This window comes from Agelaius phoeniceus, chromosome 18 (genome assembly GCF_051311805.1).
Source record: "Agelaius phoeniceus isolate bAgePho1 chromosome 18, bAgePho1.hap1, whole genome shotgun sequence".
In the NCBI taxonomy this organism is placed as follows: domain Eukaryota; kingdom Metazoa; phylum Chordata; class Aves; order Passeriformes; family Icteridae; genus Agelaius; species Agelaius phoeniceus.
The window spans coordinates 1,940,753-1,960,402 of record NC_135282.1 but is presented as its reverse complement, the minus strand read 5'-3'; the positions used below and the strand labels follow the sequence as shown (position 1 = coordinate 1,960,402).

The 19,650-nt window shown below is 50.8% G+C and overlaps 1 protein-coding gene across 9 annotated transcripts in view; it reads right to left on the bottom strand.

Annotated features, from left to right (window-relative positions):
* Positions 1-19,650, bottom strand: part of NCOR2 (nuclear receptor corepressor 2) — a 228,250-nt gene that overhangs the window by 141,507 nt on the left and 67,093 nt on the right. For all 9 annotated transcript variants that reach the window (XM_077188048.1, XM_077188054.1, XM_077188053.1 and 6 more), the window contains exons 2-3: positions 15,443-15,644; positions 2,983-3,110 (exon numbers count right to left, since the gene is read on the bottom strand). In XM_077188048.1, coding sequence (XP_077044163.1) covers positions 2,983-3,110; positions 15,443-15,547 — 233 coding nt within the window. In that variant the 5' untranslated portion in view covers positions 15,548-15,644. The remainder of the gene's footprint in view (positions 1-2,982; positions 3,111-15,442; positions 15,645-19,650) is intronic.

Below are 19,650 nucleotides of genomic sequence, written 5' to 3'. Positions count from 1 at the left end.
TTTTCCACTGAATCACAACTAACCACCATCCTGGTGCCTACAGCAAAACTGCAGCAGGAGAGACTGAAAATGTGCACAGCTCTAGGAAGACCATCCAAGCAAGCCCAAATGATTTCTGTGGGATTTTGAGCATCCCCAGGGTCAAGCCTCCAATACCACGTGTAAAGACAACCTGCAGAGGCTTTAGAGATCTGTCCAAAGGGAAGGTAAAGCCAAAATAGGGGATAACTTCCCAAAAGCAGCACATGGAGTAAAGTGAATCCCTGCAGTTTCCAGGACAGGAAGGCAAACAGAGCACTCACCAGGCAGGTGGGCTCAGAGGAACTGGGGTCCTGTGGCAGCTGCAGGCAGTGCCCTGGATGAGTGCAAGGCACGGTGGTGATGGCAGGGCAGGGATGTCCACCTGGGGATGCTCCCAGGGCTCAGTGCCCAGCACTGCCAGCCTGCCACATCCCACCTGCAGCAGACTTGCAAGCTGATATCCTTGAGGAGCAGAGAGATCCTGGAACCACAACCAAGAGCAGACAGGCTGCTTCCTCTGAGCAACGGGGGATTGGAAGGGCTCCCCTCTGCTGACACTGCTCCAAGGGGAGGATTGCCACGTGCCCACCATCCCTGAGTGCCAGCTGGGCTGTCAGGCAGGGAACCACAGCAAGGGCTTCCTTTAGGCCCAGCACAGCCCTGTGCTTCCCTCCACTCGCCCCTGTGCCATGCTGGGGATGCTGTTTGCCTTGGGCTCCCTCCTCCCAGCCCCTCATGCCGAGAGCCAGCTGCCTCTGCTCGAAACCATCAATCCCAGCCCAGGAACAAAGCCAAGGCTCTGAGCCTGCCAAGGGGGCTCAGCTGCAGCCACGGCTGCCATCACCACCCTCCCTCAGCCAGCCTCTGCTCTGCACCAGGAGGAGCCACAGCTATTTTTTGGGGAGGGCACCAATGACCAACCCAACCTGCTGCAGGGTCTTGGCCCTGGAACCCTCAGGGCAGTGACCACCACCCAAAGGGTTCCTCTTACAACACAGCAGGAACTGTGTTACAGCAGCTCCTCAGACCACCAGGGTGAACCAGCAAAGCCCCCAGAGAATGGATTTTTAAGTGTAGAGCTTAAAGATGCAGAGAAACAGCAGCTGGCTTTGAAAAACAGATTAAAGTCTCCCTAGCCCCAATGGTACCCAATCTGAATCACCTCAATAACTGATTACATTTAAAATTTCTTTACAATTTCTTCAAACATCCTCCCCTTTTTGCATCCCCAGATGTCCCCACAGATTTTCAATGTGTCTATGTCCCAGCACTCTGGCACAAGATGTCAACTGAACTGAAGCAGTATTTGTAGCTTTACTATGTAGTATAATTTTCTCAAAAGTACTATTTTTTGAATGTTAGGGGGAAAAGGGATTAAATGTAAATTATTAAAAGAGTTTCTTTTTACAGCATGCCAAAACATCACCATTCAGGTTGAAAATGAGGTACCATGGTAAGCATGTGGATGTGTAACATCCCCTGACAACTTTTATTAACATTTACCCACATTCATGTGATTGCCAACATAAAAATTACGTTTGGGATCTTTGAAACATTTGTAAGCCAAGGCAGATGCCTGGGTGACCACACCAGATCAGGCATGTAGTACAGCAGACACCAAGGTTTGCAGTTGGGCTTTTTTTTAGTGATACAGAAAAACCAAGATGCGTTTTTTTAAACAGCATATTACTGGAGAGCAGAACTGCTTCTCCACTTTGCAAACCATCAGTAGTGTGAAAAACAAAAACAGGCAGGAGCATGTTGCTGGGTCCTCTTTACCCATCTCCCCCAAATTTAGCTAAATCTGACCCAATTCCAACTTAACCGTGTTACTCTGTGCTAAGAAATCAAAGCACTGAGAAATCAAAGCGAGCCAAGGCAGTGCAACATGCTGCAATAAATTATGGGTTATCAGAAGTGCCATGACCCTCTGTACGTGCAGGTGCCACAAGAGTAACCCAGAAGGGCACATCCAGATGCAAAATGAACTTTGGAAGGTAATTTTGGCCTCCAAATTCTCACAGGTTTGTTTCTGCTGAGCACCAAGCTGAACCCAACCTAGTAGAAAAAGAGGATGCTGTCTGTATTTATTATGCATCCAGCACCCTGAGCTCTTACTCCTCTCCCCTAACAGTGATGATTTCAGAGAAAGAGATTCATCTCTGACTCTGCACTGGTTTTGTGCTTAGCCTAAGGAATAAGTATTTAAAGAATTGGTTTGTCTGTATCTACTGCAGCAAGGCTCTTATTTCACTTCCAGGCCAGTTTTTTTTCCCCAAACCATAAACATCAAATGCAGAAGAGAAACTATGAGAGAGAGCAGAGTTTTGCATTGAAACAGAGAGTGAGAGTGAGGTCCTTCAAACAAATCAGCTCCTGTGGTTAAAGCATGTACAGCATTCCCAGCCACAGCACTTGCCTGACTTGCACCTAAAAACTCTGCCAGCCTCCCATGAGGCCACGACAGGAAACAGGGACACGGAGAGAGGCACGAAGGGAGCAGAGAGGAAAAAAGCAGCCCAGAGAAAGTTGTGAGGGGAATGCAGAAAGAGAAACAAAAACAATGAAAGCAGGGAGGAAGAGCAGCAGCAGAGGAAGCGGAGATGGGGGAGGAAATGAGCTCTTCTCACTCCTTCCTGCAGCCTCGGGAGCCACAGACCAAACCCAACCACACGGCTTCACTTCCTATGCTGAGAAAGCCAACACAACCAGTCACAGCCACGTGAAGCTCCACAGAAACGAGGGGGTGTTTTTTTTGTTGTTTGTTGTTTTCAAGACTTCTTTACAACGCACGACAGTCCAAGGTAAGGAACCAGAAGGCAGAGGCGCCGCTTGCTTAGCAGAAGGAATCCAAACTGGTGGTCAGTACCCAAAAGCAGCATCCCACTGCCCAGGTGGGTCCCTCCCAGCCCTCCTGCTCCCAGCCCCAAGCCCTGCTGGGTGCAGGCAGGCAGGCTGTACCTTTCATTGCCCGGCTGGAACTCGGAGAGCAGGGACGGCCTCCGGCGCTGCGGCTGCATGATGGAGCCTGGCGGGAGGTGGGAAGCGAAATCCCTGGAATGATGCTGGTACTCCAACAGGGCCACGTCCTGCAGGAACAAAGAGCAGAGATCATCAGCCTGCTGCCAACTCTCAAGCAAACAGAACAACTCAAAAAACCCCATGTAGATGCTCCTCCTCTGAAGGGCCACAAAGCTCAGTGCTTTGCCCTCCCCAGAAGGCTCCCAGTAACTCCCAGTCCCACAACTGGAATGGTGGCTCAGCCCCTTGTTCAATCCAGCCTTTTCCTGAGAAAGGACCCCAGCAAGCCCAGCCCAGCCACTGAGCACCCACACGTGGATTTTTGGCATCCAAGCAATCCTGACGGCAATTGTGAATCCAAGAGTAAGAACAGGTAAGAACAAAATTAAGTCACAGGATACTTTCAGCTTCAATAGCCCACAAAGCAGCATGGAGAGAGAAGAAACAGGGGGGAAAAAAGGACAGAAGAAAAATCACAAATGTTATCTTGAAAATGTTCCTTTAAACACAGCTCCCCTGGGCTGAGCTCAAGGGGTTTGAAAGGACAGTTTGCTACTTATTATGTGTACGTCCCTTTTGTTCCTTGACCCTTGGAGAGTACAGTACAGTATGTTCCTGATTTTAATTAAATAAGAAGCCCTCCTGCTCTGTGCCACAGACCGATTCCAGCAGCAGTATTTTAGGCAGCTACATTCAACTGCTATTTTTTATTTGCAGATAGATACTTGACCAGCAGACTAATCATCTAATTAACTAAGACCTTCAGCAATGGCATAGAAAACCCTGTCACAGAATAACCCTGGTAACACTGACACACATTTACCTTAGAAGAACCAATTCCACCTGGGAGTCTATTTTTGAACAGTTCTCAACTGGAACAAGAAAGAAGCTTTAACTTCCTCAAAAAGATAAAAGGAATTTCAGGGTCTACAGAAAAAAAAATATTAATAAATAATAAATAAGACACCACATGCATGCAGCTGGTGTGGGAAGGGGGGTCTCAACCCCAACAACTGCAACAGGAATTATTTGATCTGATGTAGTGAAGATCAATATGACAGCAACAACCTGAGCCTGGAGGTGCCCTCTCCCAAGCTGGAAGGGAAAAGAGCCTCACAGTGGAGATCATGCTGTCCCCCTGCAAGCTGTGGAGTTGGAGTCAAGGTCCAACATCTTTGACCATCAGAGAGTAAAATGAGAGTTTTTCTGGAAAGCCAGGAAGAAAATCAGAGATTATAAACATTCAGCCTGGGAGAGCCAAGAAAAGCAGATCCCCTACCTCCCATCCAGCCTCTCTTGCACAAAAGCTTGAAAAGGCCAAATAACAAAGAGAGAAGGAAGGGGAATTGTGGTGTCCTATGGCCACCACTTCTCGTGCCTAGAAAGCTGTGCTGGTTTTTGGAACCAAGTTTATTTCTCCCCACTGTCAGGCAATAGAGTGGTGCTGCTCCTTCTCTGTTCTGACCAATGCTGTGAAACACCAGGAAGAAGAGAGTTCTGCCAGCCCCAGCCTGGCCATCCCAGACCCCAGCCTCTAGGCCAAGGGTGTCTGCAGACAGGTTCTTGTGACATTAACAAGGGCATGACTTGGACAGTGCCCACTCATCCTCCCAGGGCTGTCCTGCTGTAAATCCAGGTGTGTGGGGAGGATGCAGCCCCAAAAGCTGCTTTTCCTCCAGCCCTGGAGTCCATCCATGCAGGATGCCAGGGACAGAACACGCCATCACTCCAACCACAGATGGGACAAACACAGACATCTGAGGTGAGGGAGCCCATCAGCTCCTCCAGCCCAGCCAAAGCAGAATCCCTGCCTACAAACAAGCTTCCCCACGTTCACACTTGTCCTGGTTTTAAATTAAAAATAAATATTTAAATAGAAGAGTGATGCAGCTCCTGACATCCACCTACAAAACAAACACATCGTGTCTGGGAAGGCACACCAACAGGCCCAAAACCAGGACCATCACTTTCTGTGGGCGTATAAACAAGAATTACCCGTCTGGGAGGCTCAAAGGCTGTGCCCTTGAGAAAAAAAAAAAAAGGCTCTTGCATGCCCCAAGAACCATCTGTTTTTCCTTTTCCCCTGCCCACACTCAGCTGAGCTTTTGCCTCCTCTAACCCCACCAGAAAATGGCTGGTGGAGCTCAGAACCTGCTGGCATGGCCTGAAGTGACTCTGACCCACTCTGCCTTCCTTACATCCCTGTTGGGTTTTACAAGGAGGAAACAACACCTAAAATTTAGTGAGGAGGATTAAAATTGACAAATTTCTGTGCCCTGTGATGAACTGTTAAGAGGCACCGTGGAAGCCCTGGAAGATGTAGGTGGATTAATTGCTCAGAAAGTTACTCCAGTAGATTGCACTGTGAGCTGTGACAGCGTTTTTCAAATGCAAACACCAGAAAGGTTGATGAGTTGCCTTCAAACTGCCTGGTGGACTTGGCAGTGCTGGGCTGATGGTGGGATTTGATGATTCTATGGGTATTTTCAAATCTAAATGATCCTATGACTCAGCAGTGGCTTCAATTTTCTCTAGCAGAGTTTTAAAGACAGCTGCTGGGAGGCTCCTTGGTGCCAGCACCCCTGCACCTTCCTCACAGACACAGGAGCAGCACCCAGTGGGTGCCACCTGAATTCCCCACCACTGAATCACACTAATGTGGTGTAGCCCTCATGCTGACCTCAAATTTCTAACACCTGCTCATGGGCAACTCCAAGAAACCTGAAATAAAACAACTAAAGAACCCTGCAGCCCCAAACTACGTTTTGCTTCTTTTCCTCTCCATTGTTTTGCTAGGTTGTGCTCAATTCTATTTTTTTGCTCCTCCTCTCCCTCTCTTTGCATCTCTTCCTGCCCTCTGCAAACCTTCCTCCCACCCCACAAATCTGCTGATCTACCAGAGCACCCTCTCCAGACCTTTCAAATCTCCAACTTTCTCCAGTAAGGACTTTCTTTCTTTTACATCAACTTTCCTGTTGTTCCTTGTGGTTCTGGTGCTCCCACATGGATGCACTTTGGGAAGCTGTGCAGATTTCATGAATTCAGTAAATGTCATGACAGAAATCCAGGAAGCAGAAAGACCATGGATAGTCAGGGGCTCTGGCAAATCAGATTTGGGGGAGGAGGCCAGCACTGCCAAGGCCAGACAGACACCAAGAGTGCCACAGCACCACCACAAGCCACCCCAGCAGAGCAGGGCAGCACCAGGCAAACCTTTAGATAAATGAAATGCTAAAGACCCAAAAGTGGCCTCATTAAAACACTTCTTCATGCAGCAGACTGAAGAGGCACTTAGGCCCAGCCTAAGGGACCGAAAGCATCCTTTGCTGCCCACCAGGGAATTTGGACACGTCCCTGCTGCTCCTGTGTGGGGTGCTGGGAGGGAGAGCCAGGGAAAGCACCCTGAGTCTCAAGGCTTCTGTGCTATCCCTTGATTTGGCAGTGCCAAGAACACTATTTCCATCCCCTTCCTGGTAAATCCTCCTACCCCAAATAACCTGAGTCTACCAGGCTCATTTAGATTTGCTAATCAAACTTTCTAAAGCCAGGCTCCTGAACGCAGCATTACAGAAAAGTTCTATGGCAACACACAGAGAAAGCCCAACAGAATGAAAAAGGAAGAAGCCACCCGCCCCCACCTTTTTAAATTATTTTAAAGCTTCCAGCCTGCTGCCTTACCTCCCATCAAGTCTCTAGCAAACTCTTCAGTGCTGTCCCCGACCTCAGGGTAACCCCACACTGAGCCAACAACTGCAGGCAGCCCTTCTGCCTCTCTCGCTTTCTGTTTTGGACACGTGCACTTGCTGGTGTGCTTCATTTCTCCTTCCCTGCCTGCAGCTGCTGGGTCCTGGCTGCCTGATCTCCAGCCAGGAGGATGAAGGGGAGGTCTGGGAGCACCCCCAGGCACTGACCCAGGCGCTAGGAACACCACACTGCAGCCAGCAGCACCTCTGACCCTGCACTCCCAGCTCCAGCACCGAGCACATCCACACAGACAGGGTGTGCACTGACTGCTCCATCCTGATAGCCTTCCCATGGCTGCAAGAATCACCTCCGAGGAGAAGGCCTCAGAGACAGGAGGCCTGCAGAAAGGAAGCCTGGAGCTCTCTTGCAACAGAAAGGCAAATCGCTCCTCCTCTCTTCCTCCCACCCGCAGAAAAACAAGCACAAACACCCAGTGTGGCTTCCTTGGGAAACAGCTCTGGAGCAAACCCATGGAGAAGACCCAGAGCACAGCGGGATGAGAACCTGCAGCCCAGCTCCAGCAGCCCAAAGCACGAGATCCGTCCTCGGCGCTTACCATGTCCTCAACCCGAGAAAGCAGCCGGGAGCTCCCTGCCAAGTTTCGGTGTAAGACAGCTTTGTTTCAAAACCACCGGGGCTTGTTTTGCCGTGAGGCTGAGGAGGAGCAGCCTGGGGTCAGCCACCACATCCGCCAGCTGGGCCGGCTCCCGGCGGAGCGCGGCACCGGCCCCGAATCGCGGCACCGGGCGCGGGCAGCGCCGCACCTGCCCAGCTCACCCCGTGACAGGGCACTGCCCCGCGCTGTCCTCGTCACCTTCACAGCCAGACAAACAGGCCTGGGCACCGCCACGCTCCTCGAGGAGCAAATGCCAGCTCCTCGCCACCTCCACCATGGATTGGGGCTGCTCCTGACAAGCTCACCCAGAACTGCATTGCAAATAGTTTTTATTTTCTAACAATGTGCTGTTTCTGCTTAAATATTCAATGAGGCCAATTAATAACGGTGTGGCACAAACAATGCCAAAACATCCCTGTTTATTTCACTTCCCATGAAGGGGCCCTTATCTAATCTCACAAAGGATGCCTGGTCTGTCCCTGCTGCTCGTGAGCAGCTCGTGTGCCGCTCTGGGAACAGTTAACCACAGGGGAAGTGATGGGTGATGGCACAGGGCTGGTGCCCCCCAGACCGTGGCACTGGTGGCACGTAGAGCCACAGCTGGGACACTTGACAGCTGCTGCTCTGGCATGGCCACGTGGCCCAGAGCAAGACCACAAAGTTTTGGACTGCAAAGCCACCACATCCCCTGGGGATGCACGGGGTTTGTTGAGATTCCTGCAGCCCCAGAATGACACAGCCAGCATGGAGCAGCACATCCCAGCCTGGAACATGCCAGGGCCTCAGATCATCCTGCAGGTAATCTGTGGGGTACACAAAGCAGCACGGCCACCACTCTGGTGGCTTTGTCAGAGACAAGGGATGTCACCCAGCCCTGCTCTGCGCACCCTCAACTTTGGAAAAAGAAGTTCCCTAACATCTCTTTCTGCCAGCAGTGAGTGTGACCTATTTTAGCAATAAAAGGAAAAGTTCTCTGGTGCCTGGATACCTCCTGGCACTAGCAGCACAGCATTTGCTCATCAGACCGAGAAATGCACTTTTTAGCATTCGCCTGAGGAAAATAATTTTTCCCAAAGCCAATTCTCAAAGGTAAGAGGAAGGGGAAACATTTGGGAGAAACCAGGGTGGTAGCAGAGCTGTCACTGCATAAGGTCCAGGCACAGCTCGGGCTGTGAGGGGGCCAGTGTGGCACACAACCCACCACGCTCAGCCTCCCCAGCCCAGAGGAACCATCCCCTGCTGCTGAAAACCTCCTCTGAAGTGCAAAGGAGGTGATTATTGATCCAAACAGGTTGTCCACAAGCACAATGCTGTCTGCCCAACTTCCTCCCCAAAACCCTGTGAGAAGCTCACTGCAGGCTTAAGAAAAAAATACCAACAACATAAAGTAAACAATAACTCCTCCACAATCAGCTCTCCTGCTGAAGATAAGGTCAGTAATAAAAACCTGGCTGAATACATGCATTTTTATCTTGCCTACAGGGATGCAACATGTGCTGAAAAGACAAATGCCCTTATTGTTCCGAGACAGTCTCATTGCCATCCATCTCTCAGAAGCTGCTGACTTGGCCTTTTGTTTTAGGAGGTGACCACAGCGCGCGCGGCCCCTCGTTGGAAGGCACCGATTCCTGCTGCCATCCCTGCACCGGGGCCACGGCTGCTGCCAGCACTGATGGCATCTGTACCAGCTGCACAGCACTGCACCCTTCTCCATGCCCTCTCCCACCTCTCCAGCAAAGCAGGGCTGTCAGCAGTGCCTGGCTGCCCTGTGTGAATGTGCCATTCATGGAGCAGTCACGTCTCGCTGAGGACAGCTCTCAGCTGTTGTGGCTTCCCGGTCATCTGACCGGGGCCGGGTGCTGGAGCCAGCTGCCAGCCCTCTCCCCAGCAGCCAGAGGTGCCCACAGAGCAGCAGCACATCCACTACAGTGCTGCTTTTCAGCCTCTCCCCATCACAAGACTTTTGTCCCAGTCGCATCCAGGCGCCTTTGAGTCGGGAGCGACCCGCCTGCCCTTCCTCCAGCCCCCACGCCTGGTGCTTCCTGAAGCCATCAACACACACCCAGGCTGAGCAGCTCTCTTCACACAACAAACACTAACTTTCTACCACAAAAGGCACCAGGTCATTTAGCTCATCATCGTGTTTCTTCTGTAGCCCTCACCACCTCCTACCACACCTGCTCCCATACAATACCCACAGCATATCTGCAGGTCCAGGTAGGACCCTTTCAGCTTTCCATGTCCCCTACTCCTCCTTACACCTCCACAGCAAATCCTTCACGTGCTCAGTATTTTGAATAAATGCTGTGACAATAACAACCAGCAAAAGTCTCCAGTCTTGCAGAAGGTGCCTCCAGGGGCTGGTGGGGCAGTATGATCAGAGTCAGGCCTGCAGCACAGGAAAAGGCTCCAGAAGTGGCTATAGTGGCTTTGCCAAACCACATAAACAGTGCAAGTTCTTTCTTCCCCTGTGGATTTGCAATCATGAGATCAACCAAAAGCAAAGCATCACCTTCTGCATCAAATCATGTCCAAAAAGAAGATTAGGGAGCAACCACAGAGGTTTACTGTAGTTTGAAGTAAAAGAAGTGTTTTGGATAAAGGCTATATCCTAGAGAAAACAAGATTTAAATACAAAGTGCTGTAAGCCAACTTCTTCCCAGCAATAGGAGGGAGACCCTAGAGCAGGGAATTAGGTGTCCTGTTCTTTCATCTCCATGCTCTCCCAGTCCCAGAGCAGAAAGCCAATTTCCCAAAATCCATCCCTGAGCTGCTCAGAGCTAATGCAATCTGTCACTGCAGAGGTACTCAAGAGAGATAGCACTGAGTTCTCGTGACAGACCTGATCAGAGTCAGTATTTCCAAGGTATGCCTTTTATTTTCAGGTCATTCCTTAAAACATTAGCTGGAGCCCAGCAGGCAGAATGCAGGAGTCCCCTCACTCAGCTGGCAGCAGGAGTTTGTTCTTTGTGCTCAGAGGTGCTGCACCATAAACTCTTCTGTTTCTCCAGTTCCTGGACCACTAACACAGACTGGCAATTTGCTCCCAGGAGACAAAAGTGTGAATAAAACTACTCCAAGGAGAACCACCACAGCAGCAGTCAGGCACAGTGCAGTGCCCCTGTGCAGGCTTACCTGGCGCCACTGTGCCACACCGACCATGTCACCGTGGAGAGCAGCGAGCTCCTGCCATGCCCGGAGCCTCCCAACAGCACCTTCCACAGCAGGACACTGCATTGAACTCGCCCTGCTCCAACTGCTGGGAGGAGGAGTCTGGGCAGGGAACACACTCCATTCCCCCCAGGCCACTTTTTGGCTTCCACACCAAATCAACACGCAAGCTTGCACCAAGCTCTTGTCTCTGGTCCACACAGACAAGGAAGTTATTTATCATGGGCCAAAGCAAACGAGCGATGGGGCTGGGACGCTCCCGCACAAGGGCTGTGTTGAGAATGGGAGCTTAATGAAGGAACTGCTGAGCTGCTCCCAGCCAGGGGAGGTGGCATGGGAAAAGCACAATGGCCTCAAAGCTGGAGCAGAGGAATTCAGGAGGGCTGAAGCTGTGTGCAGGGAATGGGGGCAAACAGCAGGAAGGAGGCAAAATGAACCTCCTGTTTAGTAGGGAGGGAAAAGTGCTCACAAAGGGGAATTCGAGTGATGATGGAACACCAATTTCATATGAATGTGTACACACCCCAATCCCTAATCCTGTTTAGCATCTCTAGTACATGAAACACTTAAAGCACCCCAAAAGCAGAAGCTGTTTTGTCACAGAGGCTGCTGCTTGAGCACACCTTGTGTGCCCTGACCCCCAGCATCTCCAGCACCTGATACCACCCTCCTGGAAAGCCCAGTCTGCATCCCAAGCCACACCATTCCTGCTCTGAAATGCCAGGGCACTAGCAGGAGCAGGAAGGCTGGTAAGGAGGTCACAGCAAGAAACTCGATTCACACAGGAGGAAAAGAGGGGAACCCTTCTGTTCCCAGGGAATATTGATCATGAAGAGGTTTTAAAAAGAAAGGGGGACGTGCACTACGCAGGAAAATTGATCTGTTTACAGAAAATATCTGCAGGTTGCCTGAAAATGAATATCCTTCATGTGAAAGTTTCCTTTGAGAGAGCATGAACTTTGGACACATTAGAAGGTTAAGAGCGTAAGTAATGTGTTTTTTCACCTTTAGCTAAAGGTCATGGAGCATTCAAACAATTCCTCTGTTTCCAAGCTGAACATGACAGAAGTCAACTGCGCACCCCAACATTACAGCTAATGAATATGGAAAACAGAAATGTTTTCCCTGCACTTTGGCCAAGAACCACTCTGTGCCCTTAAGAAGAAACTGCTGATTATTGGAGGTTTTAGTTTTACCTCAAGAAAGTCAAACAAACCAGAACCTTTTCACTAAGCTTCCTTCTTCCCGTTTAAAGCATGTTGACTTGTCAAAGCTTTTTGCAAGTCATTGTCTACTAAGACAGAATTAAATTCAGGGTTATTATAAAATTTTGCACCCTTTTCACATCACACCCAGCCTTCCCAACAGCTATTGGGACCAGGTATCTCCCAGTGAGGAGGAAGAGGAGGAAGACACCTGAGTGTGTTGCTTACCCTGTGAAAGCACCCGTTTGCTGCGTCAGCCATTGGAGAGAGCTCAGTCTGGGTCAGACCCACGGGTTCACAGCCCTGCCCAAAGCTGGCAACCAAGAGTGAAACCAGACAACAAACATCCTCACTCAACCAGTACTGGTCTTCTCTGCCAGCTCCAAACTCAGCAGTAGCTCGTGGAACATGCTGCTGGGAGGAGATGCCCATGTGTACAAAGCATATTTCTGTTTGTTTACTTGAAATACACTTTTTTTTCCCCATTTTGTTGGATATTCCCTTAGGCTTTACGCGATGGGAGAAGAAAAATCCCTCAGCCTGCTTCCACTGCCTCCTGCCCCTTCACAACATCTCCTCTCACTTGCCTCATCTGTGAAATCAAACAGCTGCAATCCTTTAAATCACTTTTCATAAAGTGTCTCCAAGCCTAAAATAATGTCACGGCTCATTTCTGAGCTCAGCATTCCTGCCGCGCCGCATTTCCCTGGGTGCGACCGTCACAGTTGAGCTGTGATTATTTATTTATATTATAATAGCATTTGCAGCCCTGCTGTGCTCAGCCCTGCACACGCGCCCAGGAGGTGACCCAGGGCGTTTCCAGCACCAGGATAAGGATCCCTGAGCTGACGAATTCCCAGTTCTCAGGAAAGGATGTCTTGGAACGCAACAAACCAGAACGAGAATTTAATTAGATGCAAGACATGTTAGTGTCGGGTTGGTTTTGGCCTCTCTTGGTTTCTTCCAAACAAGCCCTCACTGTGCAAACACATCCCATGACAAAACTGACCTGGCCAAGACATGCAAGCAAATACCGCTGACTTTTAATATTAAACAGCGCAGCAACTTCAAAGGAACTGGGCTCTCCTCTCCCAAGCAATCCCACCAGAGATCAGCTCCAGCCCCAGAGCCATGGCCAGGCTCCAGCTCACGGCGCCGCCGAGCGAGAGCCACGTGTTTGTGAACAGCTGAGAGCGGCGGGGCAGATCATGCAGGGACACGCTCCCACAAACACTGCCTGCCCTCCCAGCACAGGCAAGGTGCGTCCCTTTGTGTGGGGCTGGCACGCTTCTGCCCACAGGAGCAGAGGCTTGCCATCTTCTGGCTTTCCATCCAAAAAAAAAAAAAATCTCAGCTCGGACCTCTCCTGCATCCAGACACCCAAAAGGTATCACATAACTCCGAGTGATTACATGTGCCTGTAAAAATAGCTTCTAGAAGTGAATGCCAGCAGCTTCTTCCAACATTAATACAACAGAACAGAACCAGTGTTCACTGCAGGCTGCAGAAACCCCCATTTCCAGCCCACTGCAAACAAGTGCCCTGCTCATCCTGCTGTTGCAGCACTAAGGGGAAGCAGTTGGGATTTTGCAGGAGACGAGGGCTCAGCACCCCAAAGAGGACCCATTCACACTCTTTTTAAAATCTGCCTCCACAGTGCAGATGGAGGTTCCTTTGGTTTGCTTTTAAACCACAGTCTTGCAACACTTGCAGACCGTGCTCACCTGGTCGCATCCTCCTCCCGCTCGGGTGTCTTATAAAAAGGAGAACTGGGATTTTCTTTTTGAGACAAATGCTCTTGGTTATGTTCCAGCCCCCAAACAAACACGCTCACAGCGATGGAAGCAAAGCTCCCATAAAATCGAACCAGGTCAGCGTGTCTCATAGCCAGGATGAAAAGCTCCTTTGTGCAGCAGCACGCAGGCCCCGAGCGATGTAGATGAGCCAGCAAACGCAGCCAAGAGCTCGTCCCGCGCCCTCCTTAACGTTTCTATTTCAAAGCCTTTCCAATCTCCAGGTCTGCTCCTTGTGCCACTCTGCTGAAGCCAGGCAAAGAGGGCAAATGAGGGAATTTCAGCCCTTCACTGGCATTTCATGGGTTTCCAGGCTCTCAAGTCAAACACTAAAACCAGCACAGACTGAATTTGACCATTCAGTAGCTGTGACTGTCAAACCTAACCCCCAGACAAGATCTCCTGCCTGCCTTGCGTTTCAGGGACCTTCCACCTCACTGTGATCCACCAAGAAGCAGCTACAAAGACTCTTGGAAGGGTGAGCCATACTCCAGCACCTAATAAGATTCCTTTAAGCAGCCTGAGCTGACTAAAGCTGTTCCACTAAGAAGAGTTTCCTCAGTTAAGGGCTTAAACTGAAAACATTCACCCGTCCAGGATGAGCAAACCCAGGCATGAGTGAGACAGCACAGAAAGGAGAGGCTGGATCCAGGTGAATTAACCTCTGTGGGTTCTGGTACATTTAACAAGGCAGAGCCAAAAAAAAAAGATCATCTCCAGCTTATGCCTTCATCCAAGAAGAGAAAAGATTACAGGTCAAGACTAAGGGGGGGAAAAGAGAGGGAAGGATAAAATGGAAAGCTCAGCAGCTCAGTTATCTTCTTGCTCACCAGGAGAGCTGCATAAAGAGAGGCAGGCCTGCTAACAGAGGGCAGGAGGCAGGTTCACTCTCAGCAGTTTGCCTGGGAAGCAGGAGAGCTCTCCTGCGGGTGTGAGGAACAAGGACTGGGCTCACTGGGAAGCAGTGAGCCCACACGTAGAAGATGGTCCTTCCCTTGTGATTCAGTGCCAAGGAAAGGCCACGGCAGAAAGGGCTGGAGGGCACATGCGCCTGCTCCGCAAGGATGGTCAAACCTTCCCCTTTGCCCTCAGGCTGGGTGCACCCAACCAAGGGTGCTCTAGCCAGGAGGACAAACAGACACAGGTGCTCAGAAATGATGAGCCAGAGCCCATGAACACCACCACAGCAAGTGCTTCGGAAAAGGCTGGAAAGGGAGAGAAAAACTGAGAGCACCATATGGAGAAACAAAAGAAGATCCCATGAGAGAGGAACAATGAAATCCTGTACCACAGGCACGGAAATTGTCTGATTTCTCTGTAACAGCCGCATCCCAGAGCGGCGTGGCTGAACCGCTGCCCCAGCCCCGGGGACACCCCATGGGCTCCCAGCATCAGGGGGATGCCCACATGGGCTCCCACCCTGCCAGGGGCTGGGGAAGGAAAGCCGTGGCCTATTGTATTTGTGGGGTGCCCCAATGAAGGAAGGAGCGATGAATCTGACTCCATTTCTCAGAAGGCTAATTTATTATTTTATGATACTATATTATATTAAAGAATAAACTATACTATACTAAAGAATACAGAAAGGATACTTACAGAAGGCTAAAAAGATAATAATGAAAACTCGTGACTGTCTCCAGAGTCCTGATACAGCTCAGCACTGGCTGGCCATTGAGTCAAAACAACTCACCAGAAACCCAGCGAAACAATCACCTGTTGGATAAACAACCTCCAAACACATTCCAAAGGAGCAAAACACAGGAGAAGCAAATGAGATAAAACTGTTTTCCTTTTTCTCCCAGGCTTCTCAGCTCCCCAGGATTAAAATCCTGGGCAAAGGGATTTTTCAGGAGATGTGGCAGCGTCCTTACCGCGTGCGGCCGGGCGATCTGCACCGGGTAGGACATGGCGTGCGGGGCGTAGCGCGGCTCAGCCGCGCGCCAGCTCTGCGTCACGGGCTGCGTGGAGCCTGACATGGCCAAAGCGCCAGGCTGCCTCCAAATCACCGGCCAAGGATTAGGACAGCAAAGAGCTCCTCTTCATCGTGTGCGCGCTTCCCACGTCGTGCAAGAGCTGGAAGGAAGCGGGAAAGCAGCAGGTTAAAATTCAGTCAGCCGCAGTCCTGTGAGACAACCGAGCGTCAGGGCTTGGGCTGCCACCAAAACCTCACTGCCCTCACAATTCCCCAGCAGCCCCGTTCCCCATTTGGCAAACCCCACTGCTAAGTTTCTTCTGTAGATTACTCCTATCACAGGAAGTCCAAATGTAAGATTTCCCCAAATTTATCCCACCTGATTTCCCCAGAAAGCCTTCACCCACCCCCAGCAGGACCAGGAAGCCGAACTGCCAGCTATTTCTTTGGGTCCTGTTGAGCTCTAAGTCTCTTGGAGATGGGTATTTTTTTGCAGGGTGACTCAGTCTCCAAAAACACAGTCTAGAGTTTTGGCATTTCAACACAAGGCCCGAAAAGGCACAAGGTCCCTCCCCAGCCCATCCCTTTCAACCTCCACACTCTCACATGTCAGTGCTCTTCTTTCCAAGCTGTGGCCACTTCTGCAGCCCTCTGAGCTAAGCCCTGATCCAATGGCAGGAGGGACACCAGACACTGACCTCGCCTGCAGCTGTGTCCATCCATGAAGCTACAATAAAACCCAGCACTGAAGCATGTCCCACACCTTTAGTGCCACCTGGATCAACCCCTTCTGAAAGGGCCAGAGTGCCGGAGAACACGGCACAGCCCCGAGGGTATTTTCACAAACACCCTGTCACCCACACGTTCACTCCTCCACCACCTGCTGCAATTCCTTTAGCAGCTGCAACAAAATCAGGAAAACCAACAAAGTGGGAAGGTGCCTCTTGGCCCCAAGGGGAGATTTACAAGTTACTGATTTTTGTAGATATTTCACACTGTTTGTTTGGCGATGATTTTAAGCCTCCTGGTTTTTGTCTAGATTACAATGAAAAAGTGACAAAGGTCTAAATGCTGCCCTTCATGGCTGTCAGTGTGAGGTGCATTAACTATTATTCTCAAATTAGCAGCTAGTTAACAAAGCATAAATTGCCTCTGCTGCCTGCCCGGGTCAGGGGATGTTATCAGGACTGATCCCAAGCAGGGATCAGCTCCCTGAGACCCATTCCCCATCCCAGCCAGGGCTGTGCACGCTCACACAGCTCCTCCCCAGCGCAGGTATGTGTTATATATGGATCTCTGCGAGGTTTTTGGCAGTATCAAACTCTTCCAGCAGCACACCAGGAACAGCAAAGGAAACTTCCAGTGCTCCCAGGAGCCTGTCCCCACACTTGTGGTCTCTGCGCATGGGGAGCACAGCCAGCCCCAGCCAACGCAATTTCAACTGAAACTGCAGTTGGCATGCACAAAAACCAGAAAGGGGGTGGGAAAGCTGGGGGAAAAAAATAAGAAAAAAGAAAGAGGAAGCTTTTCTTTTTCTATTTCTTTTCCCTCCTGCGAGACCACAGATGAGCCCGTGCTGATAAACCCCTCGCTATCTGCTGCAGGCAGGCACAGGGCTGCCTCTCTGCTTTGCCAGCAGCCACGCACCTCGCAGCCAGAAATAAACCAAACCAAGCAACTGTCCCTGGCAGCCAGGCACCACAGGCAGCCAGGGCAAGGCAGCCCTCCCACCCAGAGGTCAAATCTTACAGAAATCATCATCTCAGCAAATCCCCATGAAGCCCAAGGATGACAGACACACAAAGACATCACCACGCTGCTGATGGGGGTCAGGTGAGTCTCTCTGAATAAGGTATTTTACAAGTGAAAAATGGAAAAAGACAAGGTTTAGCTCTCCAGGCAGGGTGCAAAGGGACAACCAGGTCCCTCCTGCTTTCCCTTACTCCCTGCACAAGAGCTGGGATTCCCCCCATTTCTGGATCCACGTATCCCTGCTGAGCCCCAGGGCACCTTACCTGCCAGCCCAGGGAAGCAGCGGTGGCCTGGGAGCAGCCTGAGCCCCATCCCAGAGGAGACAGCCTCCCCTGCAAGAGCTTGGCGCGCTCAGTGCAATCCAGCCCGGGCAGGAAAGCCCCTGTGCACACGGGGGAATTCAGAGATACCCAGAACAGGCGTATTTATACTTCCAGTATGACTGTCCCACTTCCCCTTGTGCTTCCGACTGGATGGGATTTTGCTCACCCATTCCCACCCCAAGCTGGGGGCTGTGCCAGGAGCACATGGTCCCAAAAACCAGCCATGCTCACCATGCAGGGAGACACCAGCACCCTCCCAGCCCTCCTGCAGCCCAGCTCTAGGGGCAAGCCCTCCCTGCAGCTGCCAAGGACATGTGCACGGGGCTCTCAGGGGCTCTGAAAGCTCAGTGGGATCTGCAGTAATTTAAGGTACTTTCCCAATAACAGATTCAAACTCAGACATCTTGGCTTACAGCCACCTACAAGTTAATTAGCACATGTAAAAATATATACACACACACACAGAGACACTCCAACCCAGAGTCCATGGCAGCTTTCAGCAAGCCAAGGCTTCCTGGAAGCACAGCAGGTAGACCTGACCATGCTGAGGCAGCTGTCTACAGTAAAAGAAATAGGATGATTTTTTTCTCTAACTCTTCAGATCAGCAGTTCAGCTTAAAACACAGCACCAGGTGCAAAGCCACATGGTGTCGAGCTCTAAAAACACTTTAAAAGCTTTTTTGCCTTGGTCTGTGCAACTAAAAAAAGTTAACTGTCTGCTAGAGGAATAGAGACACAGGATGAAACACAGGGGCCAACAAAACCCTCCTGCACCAAGGCACAGCGTCTGTGAGCTGTGCCCTGCATTAATCACAAGCTTGCAGCAGCACAAAAGGATTTTTCCTTAACAAGGGCAGCAAACCACCTCTGCCTCTATTGAGGCTTCTCGTTAGAAGCCCCGGGAAGACAAAAGTAAAAATCACATGGTCCTTGCAGGCAGGAGAGAAGCACTGCCCATGCATTCCCACATCTGCCAACAGCAGGTCACCAGCAAGGTCCCAGCACAAGCCCTGCATGTTTCTACCACAGCAAGACTGGGCTGGAGCCAAACAAGGTCACCAAAACACTGGGGCAGCTCCACAGATGCCTGAGATCACAGCTCAGGTCTCATTTTTACACTCCGTGTGCCCAGCCCAGCAGGCAAAAACGTTATGGGGGCTCCCACTGGGGAGTAAAGTGGGAGCACATCCTGCAGGACATGCACTGGTGCCCTTCTCTGGGTGCAGCTGGGACGCCACCAGGCCACCTATTCCCAGCAGAAGACACCAGGGTGCCTCCTCCTCCAAAACTCTATTAATTATTTTCAAGAGAGGAACACAAACAATAGGAACAGATTAATGGAAGGAAGAGAGAGAGAGTGGGGCCAGGCTCTTTAAATCTTTAAAATCAAACTGTTTAGTTCTTACTTTCTCAACTGATTTTGATGAAGAACAGACATTGTCTCACAGGAAAGGTATTTCTCCCCCCAGTCAGAGTCTCCATCTGAGACTGTTTTACCCACAGACCTGCATTAGCCATTACAGCACTAGGTACCAGGAGATTTATGGTCTCTGATTAGGAACAGGAGAAAGCTGGAGGTTATCACCACAACCAGAATCAGGGCTACAACGTGAACCTGTGGAGGAGGTGAGTGCCTATGGAACCTCCTGTAGCTGTTTATACTCACAGGATTCCACCCCACTGCTAAAGCCTTCAAAACTCCCCCAATCTTTCCCCTGCCGCCACCCTGCTCTCCTGTTTCTCCTCTTCACGTGCCATTTACCATCTGAAATTGTTTCCCCACCACCTGTTCTCCTAATTCACACCACAAAATCACACTCCAAGCCACAGCAAGTTGCTGCAGGCTGGCCCACATGCCAAGGAGCTCTGCCCCAGCCAGCCAGCTGCCAGCAGTGTCCCCAGCCTGTGCTGATGGGGAGCACAGCACCAGGCCAAGCACATGCACATCCAAAAGAGGGGCACAGAGGAGTCCACAACACCCTGCAGCCACCTCTGGCTTCCCAGCCCACAGCACCTGGGCACAGGGGGCTGTACAGCTCCAGCCTGGCCCCTCAGCAAAGCCTACACTGATACAGGCAGGATCCTGCTAAAA